Source organism: Dendroctonus ponderosae, unplaced genomic scaffold (assembly GCF_020466585.1).
Source record: "Dendroctonus ponderosae isolate FM_Combo_2020 unplaced genomic scaffold, Dpon_F_20191213v2 Dpon_F_20191213_547, whole genome shotgun sequence".
Classification (NCBI taxonomy): Eukaryota; Metazoa; Arthropoda; class Insecta; order Coleoptera; family Curculionidae; genus Dendroctonus; species Dendroctonus ponderosae.
The window spans coordinates 1-11,069 of record NW_026018763.1 but is presented as its reverse complement, the minus strand read 5'-3'; the positions used below and the strand labels follow the sequence as shown (position 1 = coordinate 11,069).

At 35.3% G+C, this 11,069-nt stretch overlaps 1 protein-coding gene across 2 annotated transcripts; it reads left to right on the top strand.

Moving 5' to 3' along the window:
• Positions 1 to 336: 336 nt before the first annotated feature.
• Positions 337 to 11,050, top strand: LOC125504716. 2 transcript variants are annotated; one of them, XR_007281667.1, is made up of 2 exons: positions 337 to 838; positions 9,805 to 11,050. XR_007281667.1 is itself a non-coding variant. In XM_048667101.1 (2 exons), the coding sequence occupies exons 1-2, from the start codon at positions 5,953 to 5,955 to the stop codon at positions 10,124 to 10,126; spliced, it is 387 nt and encodes a 128-aa protein (XP_048523058.1). In that variant the 5' UTR covers positions 5,687 to 5,952; the 3' UTR covers positions 10,127 to 11,037. The 2 variants fall into 2 exon arrangements, 1 of the variants encoding a protein (XP_048523058.1); XM_048667101.1 differs by lacking the exon at positions 337 to 838 and adding an exon at positions 5,687 to 6,017 and having other exon boundaries at positions 9,805 to 11,037.
• The last annotated feature ends 19 nt before the right edge of the window (positions 11,051 to 11,069 follow it).

Genomic DNA, 11,069 nt, shown 5'->3' with positions numbered 1-11,069 from the left:
AAACCCGCTTATCTTTTGCCACATATATCTTGGATCACCCATCTTTTGCTCTTTAAGCAACGACTGCTTCTCAAGCAGAAATGGCACCTAAAAAACCCATTTCAAAACTTGGAGTATCAATAAGTTAGTTCTGCAAAGGGACATCCAATTAACATCCATTTGCGGAATCATATTTCGTTAACTTAAGTCCGATCTTTGGAACATTTTGCAACTATATCCTTTTGAGGGAAGAAAAAAATTCTATTTTACGGACTTGAGGCACTGATTCAACCCAACATAGTCACCGCACTTGTTATTGTTTGTTTATTGTTTGTTCATATTTCACTTTTATTGCTTAGTCAGCAGACTGTTGATGGTTGCAACCAAACAACATGCAAAGTTGCGTGTTTGCAAACGCAACCAGTCCTCTTGGCCAGGCTTTTGAAAGGAAACCCACTCAAGAATGTGAAGTGTTACGATTTGGTGGCACGGTTTTGGACGATGGTTCAGCTTGGTGAGACAACATGAGAGTTCTGAAGGAAAATCCGAAGAACCAACAGGTTCTTGATAAGCGATTACCCAAGCAGGAGAACCTTGATGACTTCGAGGGTTGAGCCATGGTGGGAGCTGCTTGGTCGACCACTGAACCAATCTGACTTGGTTGAACGGGTAGTGCGTCGACGTACCTTTCCGAAGAAAGTTCGCGAGCGCCTTTGACTTGACTTGGGTATACCATACGATAGCTACCATATCGTAATAATTGTGTGCGCGTTTCTCTTTTGCTGTGATATTTGTGTTTAAGCCAACTGAAGGAAGGATTTTTATCGTTCTTGACTAGGATTTCATTAGGAATAACAAGGTAATTTTTCCCAGTGCGATTTTATTCTTAAAGCTCTCTATGCCAGTTGCGCCTAAACAATGAAAAGTTCCCCGTTGTTATACTGGTTTGTAAATGCGTTTAAAATTGCGCTTGATATCAGCGCCCCAAATTCACAATTTGGGCTTATAAATGTATTTTCAGCGTTGATTTTAACGCAAATCACGTACAGAAATTAAGCGTTTCCATAACGCATACCAACATGAGCCCGTTAAGACGACCTGGCAGCAAAAGCTGCGACGGAAATGATTAAAATTAATGCACATTGCTGGTGCTTAAAATTAAAAAAAACATTGTTTACAATTTTTGCAACGAAAAAGTGAAAACTCACAGAAAGAACAGAGAGGAAATCATTCGGAAAAAACCTCCTTCTGCGTCTTAGTTATTTTTAGTGGAAGATCTCTTAACTGCGACAAAGAGCTTTGGTAAAGAGTCGATGGCACCTGGTGAGTTTCTCGGGCCCTTAGAAGAATAGTTTCCCCATGTAGATTCGTCAGCATTTTCCCGCGTTCAAAACTTTAATACGTCTGAAGAGGCAAGCCAGAAAAACTTATCAGTGCTTTGCGATGTTTTTGTGAACGATTACTCGTCTTGTTTATGGCAAGTTGAGGAGTACCTGGACCGATTTCAGTTTCTATGCAATCCAAAAATCGATCAAGCTGCATTTTACGAGCAAATAAGCTGCACTTTTCTGCATAATTTTAATACTTCAATGCACATGGCGTTTCCCTGTACCTGCATTACTCAATTTCATATTAATGACCTATAAAAGAAACCCATGAGCTTGCAATTTTTCTTGTTGGTGGGCCAATGTTGCTTTTCAGTTTTCATTTTTGGCTGTTTCCTCAAGTATTCCTTTCGCACAGTAAACTGAAGCGACCTAAATGTAATGAACGTGTGGTAATTCTTTCTTCGGCTCGTTATTATCATCTGTTGTTGTTACATCATTGGAAAGCCTGATCATTTCACTTTCTATACATGTGGTAGAATAAGCTGCGATACCGTCAAGTCATTGGTCAAATTTACACAGAAGCCCGGAATAAATGCAAGCGTGCAATTGCAAAATTGCTTCTTTTCACAAGCCTGAGCAGATATGTTCAATTCTTTAATGCGCTGGGTTGTTTTATAGGTCGTTTGACTAATATGTTTATTTTTTATATACGAAACGTGTTCTATATCGAGGAAATATAACGCGAATGTTTGATTGTGAAACGTATAACACGAAACACTTATTACGTAGACCTAAAATACGTATAATCGATGGATTTTGCCGTGTACTTTTTCGAATACAAGCTAAGTGTTTTAGGAAAAAACTGGACTTTGGCGTTGCATCTGGTAGCATCTGTAATCATGTGCAATTACTAATGTAGAACATGCATTCGAGTAGATCAGTTGGAATTCGTCCAGGCAATTTAAATGGAAAGGAAAATTTCATTATATACGTACAGTTGATAGTATAATAAGGTGTTTGCAAGATGCGACCAATGCAAATTTTCTATGCAACCTTGATGTTGTCAGCAACAATTTTGCCTGTTCAAATCAGCCGAGTCTTGGAAGTTATTTAAAATGGGCACAACTTGACTTTTGCACATACAAATAAGAGGACAACCGAAGTTGATTAGACCATAAAAGACTCAGGAAAATGAAGCCATTTACATTCAAGAACAGATTTCGCATATGTGTGAAACAACAAAAAACTATAACTTAAGCCTGGATTGGCTCCTGTTAGTATTCCGATGGTGATTTCTTCTGTACGACAAGAATGCAGTTTTGTATGCGTAATATTGCAATCACTTGAATTATGTGGCACCTATTCATTCACTCAAGGAGCTTGATTATCTGGAAAGTACCATGCTAATTATTCACCAAGAATTAGAATAATTATCCTCCTTCACCTGCTCGATTCTCATTTAAAAAAAGCGGCAAAAAGTTGGACTTTGCACCGCAAAAGCGCAAAATTATTAAAGCGGCAAAAGTCCTTGCTTTTCCTTGTAGCATATTCTACATATTGTGTTAGTAAATGCAAGTTAAATAACGACAAAATCATTAGTAATCGTTGTTGCAGTTTGCAGTCGATCGGAAAATGACCACGCTGTTTTAAACCAGATTAACTCTTAATGAGCTCATTCTAAACATTTAAATTATATTATGGCGTTTTTCAACAATCCAGCCATTCGCTTGGATTGTTTCGAACGACTTTTCAGTGCTTAAAAAGCCTTGAAACTGAAGGATACGCGTGTGGAAAACTATTCAAAAATCATTAATTAGGGATGCGGATAAATTAACGTAAAGGAAAATAATTCTATAAGTTTTCAAGTTCAACAATCAAAATGGCGACTTTTCTGGCTTCTGGTAAAAATAAACTGAAACAAGCAGAATGTTGATGAATCATGAATTCTCAGTTAAAACTTTCACACCATGCATATCCATCCGTTTGAGCACGTTTCTAATAATTTTCTTCATGTATATTTCACTTTCATTGGCTGTATTTTCAGCTGCTTAACCTGCTGAAGAAACATTTCTAAATCGTGACTCCAAACAGTCCTTGTCTACATTTTTTGGCTCTTAGGGACATTTCTTGAAACTGGACAGTTTTGCGGGCTTTTAGGCCGTCGCGTCTTTTCCGCAACGATTTTTTTTTAACTTTCATCAGGCAGATGAGGTATTTAACACAAAGTACAGCGTTTTATTACATTTTAAATTCGCAATAGTTTGTGTATAATTTCGAGTTAAGCATTGAGTAATTGGCATGTAATATTCTTTGGAATTGCACTCTTTTGTTTGCCAAATTATGGTTTGCATAATGAATGAACCGTACTTTATTAAAGGTCGCTGAACCGGCAATAAAAGAATAAAAGTATCATTCGTTATTGTTTTTTATTTTAATTAAACAAGTCGTAATGTCGTTAGGATTTTGTCGTAATTATCCTCGTTAGTCGATGCGATAAAACTACTTATTCATGTCGAGTTTTTTAAATTATTTACTCGATTTGCCGAAGAAAATCGAATAAACAAAACTTAGTAAATACTATTGACAACCGAAGGATATCAGGTAAAGAACGTCCTTGTTTAATGAAAACCATTTAACAAACCGCGTTTACTGTCGAATAATAATAAGGCCCGACCTGAATGTTTATTCCAATTTAGAATTTGCAATGTGATGCCATACTTTGTGAAACCCTTCTTGGATCAAACATGTTGAATTCATACTTGCATCATTCATAAAATAATCCATGCCCGATCAAGATTCTACAGTTGTTTAATTAATAACTATTTCACAACAGTCTTAACATCATTTGGGGCATAGAAACGGAAAGTTACCACATTCAAACGCAGAGAATCGAATTTTAAGTTCAAATAACAACGTTTAGTGCTGATTTTTCCAGAAAGTATGTTTAACTGAAAAAATGACTAAGGAAAAATCGCAAGTTTATTAATAAAAGTGAACGTCCATGCTATTTAATAGTGAATGAATTGTTGCAAATAATAACTCCTACTTCAAGGGAGTGTGTAGTTCTGCATAAATAGTTAATCCATTCTAAGGCTGATTTAAAAGTCTCTTTTGTGTGGAAATCGCAACAATTAACGAATATCGAACAAGCGTTATTTGAACTTTGTTCACAACTTGCTCTTATACATGTACATAATAGTGATCGCATTAGCGAAGAATCACCGTGAACTTGCACTTTGTTTAGTTTTTGCCACTAAATCAGCACAATCGGCACAACAATCGCATTAGAGTTTGCAAAAGTAAATATTTGTTACCTCGAATTATACGAGACGACACTCGTGAAGTGGTAGAAACTGAAGAAAGGGCAGGTTTAGAGTGTTCTTTCATGTTCAAATCCTGCACAAGAAATAAACTGTTCAACAAAATAAAGCTTTGATAAAAATTAAGCGTCAGATTTTTTTTTACAGGATGGCAAATAAAAATGTTTCTATCCTGTTCTCAAAAATTCAACTTTGTGGTGTTGCCTTGCAAATTTTTACGAGCTCATATTGAAGCTAAATCTTGATAGACAATCTTTTATATATAACATAATATTTTAAGTATTCATTTTGCATTAATTGCATTGAGCAGATGCTTCCACGAAAAGAACGCACAAGCATTTACGGAAACACAATTTAGAATGGAAAACATCATTAAAAACAGGCGCTTGTTTGCTTAGTTTTTCTGGCTTTTAGGTCATTTAGACTTTAAGCTTTCGAGCAAAAAACACTTCTGAGAATCCAAATCACCGAAAACACACCGTTTTTTTAAATTTTTGGCTGGTTCCGTGGGTTCTCTTGGATTGGATTGATCAATCGCTAAACTACCCGCAACTTTGTCTAAAAACTAGGCACCCGTTTCTTCGCATTTACATCAGGAAAAATTCCGAATAAATTAGTAAAAAACTAGACACTTGCGTGCGTCAGCGATGATAATCCAAAATTAAAATAGTTCTTTAGAAGAAGTCACTTCTTTATGTAAATGAGGCTAAACGTGGGTCCCAGCCAGACTGAAGAAAATATACTGATGGATGATTTACATATTCTGGTGCCGATGTTCTTTGGCAGGTTAATTCAAAATATTAAATAAAAGTGGAAAACCTTGGCACCATAACGCGAGCTGTTTCAGAGGATTTTTTCGAATTATCATTGTGCTAATTTCGATGTAATTGACTTCACTCGGTTTTGCCTAATGGTTGAAGAAAATGTTTCAACAATGCGATGAAACATTTTCTCAAAAAATCTTCAAAAAATCTTCAAACATCTTCAAAAAATTTTAAGCTAGTTGATGTGAAACGAAATACAAAACCCCATACATACATTGACTAGTAACCTGGTGAATTTGAGCCAGAAAAACATCACCATTAAGGAACACATAGGACCAATAAATAAGGCAATTAACCAAATTGCTCGCCTGTTCGATCCATAAATAATTATCATCACATACGAATACATCAGTTACATAGAAAATTAATTAGAATTTCTTGTATCGACATAATTATCCCCACCCAATAATTTTTTCGTTAATTTGAAATTAAACAGCGACAATCGTCACTAGCGTTTGCTGTTGGTGAGTGAAAAGTAATGGTTCACTTTAGTGAGTTTCAATGTGGGAGTTTTTGGTGAAGCTGGTTTATCAACTGTTCGGAATCGATTCGACCAACCAAAAAATGTGAGTGTCTTCCCAAAAAAACCCAAAGAATTGGAGAAATGTGAAGCGAATGCATCTTTTTATAGGCTTTCATTGACGTCAGAAATGAGACCGGTTGGGCCAAGTTGGAATTTTAAATGACTCGATGGTGGCGGATGCATGGAGGCAATGACTTTAAACTATTTTCAATTTTTACTTCAAAATGTACAGTTAACACCTATAATTGCCTCTAATTTATTAAGCAATTGGCTTTCGAGAAAGATGTTGTCTTGACCTCAGCGTCTCCAATTAATATGTGCGATATAAACCAGCTGGTCAAGGTGATGTTGCAATTTAGTACTAGGATTCGTAAATTCGATTCATTGAGATTCTGAACCTCGCTCAATCAAACTCACTGTAATGCCAGCTGGAATTACCATTAAAATTGTTTACAAGACATACCACAAACAAAGCGCATTGTTTGAAAATTCGCTACTTTTTTTAGCCAAAACTTACCATTTTTTCAACATTAAACCCCAAAACTTTAGTGGGGATTTAGAGTCGAAAATTCGGTTAATTTCTGTTCATTTTGTTTCACTCGCTTATATTTTATGTTCCATATTATCGAAATCAAACACTTTTAACCATCTAGACCGAGTTAAGGTAGATAGGCTCATAGCGGAAAAATGGACGAAAACAAGCCTAGAAAAGAATTTGTTTCTGATGCTGCACCTCTGAAGATGCAAGCCATCGTACTTGCGAAACCTCAGGAAGAAACTCGTTCTCGGTACGATTGCATTCGTCCAATTTTATGGTTTTTGCCTGTTTGCCGTAACTTGGTCGAACTAAGACGCTTAAAAGTGATTTATTTGAATATTATTAAACCTACTGTTCTTCCATATTAATAACAATAATTGTACGGCTTTAGAAGAAGTTTATTAGTGTGGATTTTCTTAATTACATCAGTAACCCTGAAAGTTTATGATCTAAAGCTACGCATTTCAAACTTTATAAGTCGCTCAAATGTTGGCAAATTCAGCAAGCTTTGGGGACAATTTTTTTTTTATTTCGGTTTTTTTATTTAATTTAAGTCGAATTTCGACCTGCTTAATCGCTTTTGTTCATTTTTCTGAACAACTTTACACAACAAAAAAACTGTTTATAAAATTGCCATTTAAGTGCGTAACATTTACATATACAAGCACGCAACCAAACGGTTGCACTTCCCAAAATAAGGAAACCTGAAAGTTAAACTTACTAATTTTCATGCAAAGAACTCTGGAAAAAAAGCAAATGCTTAATCTTAAATTCGAATTTCAAAGAATACATTTTTAATGAACCGAACTTATATATTAAGGGAAATGACAAATGAAAATAAGAATAAAATAATAACATAAATCATCAACTAGAAGAAAAAAAAACGGAAAATGAGCTTTCTTCAAACGAATAGCTTCGAAACGGAGCTAAAGAAAGTTGATAAAGTGAGTCCATAGCTTTAGAAGAATTTTATTCTAGTCTCAAAAGTTTATGACCGACTGATATCTACTAATTTTGAATTTTTTAAATTTGAAATTTGTTTTGAATTCAGCAGAATCAATTCACTTAAATTCTGGAAATTGTTTTGTTTAAATTTTGAGTTTTTTTCATAATTTAAGACGAATTTCGACCTCCATTCGCTCATTTTCTCTCATATTTGTCGACATTACATGTATCGAAAATTGGTTATAAAATGGCCTGTTTCCAAGTGGGTAACATTTTCGGAGAAGAACCTTACAATGAAACCGACTAAATTTCATACAAAAAGCGCAGGAAAAACGGCAAATGCGAATTCTTAAAAACCATCTTCAAAAAAATGAAAGTTTAAAAAAATAGGCAGCAAAATTTTTGAAATATTTTGATCTAACTAATCGACTGTTTCACTTCGCTCAAATTCTGCACAGTTTTTTTTTTTAATTTTGAGTTTTTTTCATAATTTAAGACGAATTTCGATCTGCATTTGATAACGTTTTCTAATGTTTTTCAACAACATTACACGTAGCCAAAAATTGGTTATAAAATGGTCTGTTTTCAAGTGGATAACATTTTCAGACGAAAACCTGACAATCAAACCGACTAAACTTCATGCAAAAATGCAGGAAAAACAACAAATACGAATTATTAAAAACAATCTTCAAAATAAAAGTTTACAAGACTCGGTAGATAAATTTTTGAAAATTGTTGGTGCGACAGATCGGCAAAATTTTAGAAACTGTTTTTCTTTAATTTGAGTTTTTTCATAATTTACGATGAATTTCCACCTACATTCGATCAGTTTTCGTCATATTTTCACAACATTACACGTGACAAAATTGCCGATGACATGGCTTTTTTCCAATTTTTCCAATAAATTTACGGTATAGTTTGAGCAAACCGCCCTTAGATATTAAAAAAAAAAACAGAATACGAATAAATTGCAACAAAAACTAATCAACTAGAAAGAAGAACAATTAAATCCAAGTGCAACAGACAATAATCACGCAAAACAATACTGCAATTCTGTTGTCTCGCCGAAACGTAATTAAATAAACGATATTCAAAAATTTTAATTTACACTTTGACTGAGACCCAGGAAGGGTAAGAATATAATAACAATTGCACCCAGTCAGGAAAATAAATCAAAATTTAAATGAGATTAAATGAAAATTTCGGTCAAAAATCAAAATTTTACAGGCGTGTTTTTTGTGCTCACTGGATTGATTCCGACGTAAGAAGCTTCCCAATGTACATATATAAAGTTTTTGCGCTTTTATTAGGGAGATATCGTCGGTTGAAAGTCATGACCACGCAAAAACGACTCAAATTGGCCAGAAAATGTCGATTATTTCGGATCTAAAGTTTCTAGCGTATTTTTTACTGAACTCGTTGCCTTGCTCGCCTCTTTCTGATGAAAATGATGTAAAATTCGAGGCCTTTTGTCTCTACTAAAAAATACGGTAAAATCTACCCGCCCCCTTATGAAAATTTCGGTGAAAAAAAAATTTTACAGGCGTGTTTTTTGTGCTCAACTTTTGCTGACATTTGTGGCCATTGTCTGATTTAGCCTCAAACCAAAACAGCAAAGAAAAAGCAGAAGAAAACATCGCTAAAAGCCCCTTGCCCAAACCAAAAAATAAAAAATCGCCCACTAGACACATGCAAATATCCAGTATTACTTGCCACCTATTAGTGTTATTTAAGAGAAAGTTAAACATTCTTGTCTAATAAGTAAAGTAACTAGACAGCGTAACATTGTTTGTAATAATCATTAGGCGAATCGACTTTGGTTCTAATAGCGTCTCTATGAAACAGTTGGAAACTTCTTTGAATGGCAATATCAATGAACTGTTATAGTTGATGTTTTATTAATTTCCCCCGCAATCAATGTATTGATCAAAATTGAGGCAGTTTTTTAATAAACCTCGCAGTTGTCGGTCGTTTTCTGCAACTGCTTAGCCAAGTGTTGGACATGAATTTGGCTCATCATGTGCGAGTGCAACCAGCAACAGAGATTTCCAATACATCCAAAAGGTATTCGCACAAAATCACGCCGATGTTGTGCAATAAACAGCACAATTAAATTGGTCATTTGCGAAATATGACACAAGGCCGAAACCCAAGGAAATTTTTCAATAATTTCGCATCGGGCCATTAAGATTAAGAAGCCAACATGTGTATGCTTCAACCGAAACTCGGTGCTAATTAGACTTTATAAAATATGGAAAATGCCCTGCTTATTTAAGTTCACGTTAAAAGTGAAAGCTGTGCAGTGAAACTTGTTGCGTGAACATTCCTCAATTTCGGTTTGTTTTAGAGGGAGTAGCGCAATGGGAGAGCGCATGGAACCTCCAACGGTTCCAGGCCCCGACTTGGTGGGTGTTAACGTGGAAAGGCCGTCGGTAACTCAACAACAGCAACAGCAATCATCGCTGTGGAACCGCAGGCAGCAAGCCGTCTCTGTGCGGCATGCTTACAAGCATTACGGATCGAACAAGAACCCGAACCATGTGCTCAGCGACCTAAACATGACTGTAGCCAAAGGAACCATGTACGTATACTTACAGTTTAGGCAGACGATGCTTCTCTTATATTTGCAGGTGAAGACAGTCAATCTGTCCGCACAACGCAAAATATGACTAAACATTCATTTGTATAACCATCTTGAAAAGGTGCGAAGCACGAAGTTTCTCGGGGTGAACATTGAGCAAACTTTCAGCTGCTTAAAACTTAAGTGCATCCTGTTTTCCGATTCGAGGTCTAAAACCTTATTTGCTGTCCATTTATTATTCCCAAAAGTATTTTCGCGTCTAAAATACGGAATTTTATTTTGGGAGTCTTATTCGCTCTTTTGTGGCTGTTATTTACTCGATTTCTGGCTGTTCCTGGCGTTTCCTATGCATTTTATTACTATGATCTGGTCACTCAGCGCTCAGCTGTGGTCCTCGAAAATGTCGACCAGAACCGCATCTTATTGCTTTATAGAGCGTGGCTGCGAAGGGAAAGTGAAATTAATTGGAATGGACTGAATCAATATAACAAGATTATATAAATTTAGTGCGCTTGTTACACATATACAGGATGTGCGTGCTAATTGCATAATGCCACTCAAAATGTTGCAGTTCGCATTGTTTTCGGATGGTGAATCAAGAAATTACTTTACGACACCCAGTAGAAAGTTTCAAAGCATTTAAATTTAAAAAGCGTTTTTTTAATGCTGATTTGCACTTTTACGGTTGGTTTTTTCGTTTGTCTTTAACTACCTTTCGCATTGACAACTTCATTTTTTGGATGATTTTTGAACAATTGGTCTAAACTTTATAAACCGCACATGTTTTTTTGTCCACTTAGTTTTCAATTTCTCGCAAATACATTTTCCATATTAAAAGCGATGAAAGTTTTGTTGAAAGTTGAAGCGACGTGGATTAGTTTTTCATTTTTTAATTGATTTTGTGCGGATTATGTGGGCAATTTTATGTGCGGTTTAAGTAGGCTCTTTAATGTTCTTGTATGATCTCATTTACAATATTTTGATTAGTTTTTTCCAAAAAAGTGATATTTTAATGTTTCTTACTTTCATTT

What these genes read in the sequence shown, in the direction of transcription:
- LOC125504716 (XM_048667101.1), top strand. Translation starts at nt 5,953, where the DNA reads ATGTGGGAGTTTTTGGTGAAGCTGGTTTATCAACTGTTCGGAATCGAT. An exon ending in GATTCGACCAACCAAAAAAT is followed by an intron (nt 6,018 to 9,804) that starts GTGAGTGTCTTC and finishes GGTTTGTTTTAG; the next exon opens with AGGGAGTAGCGCAATGGGAG.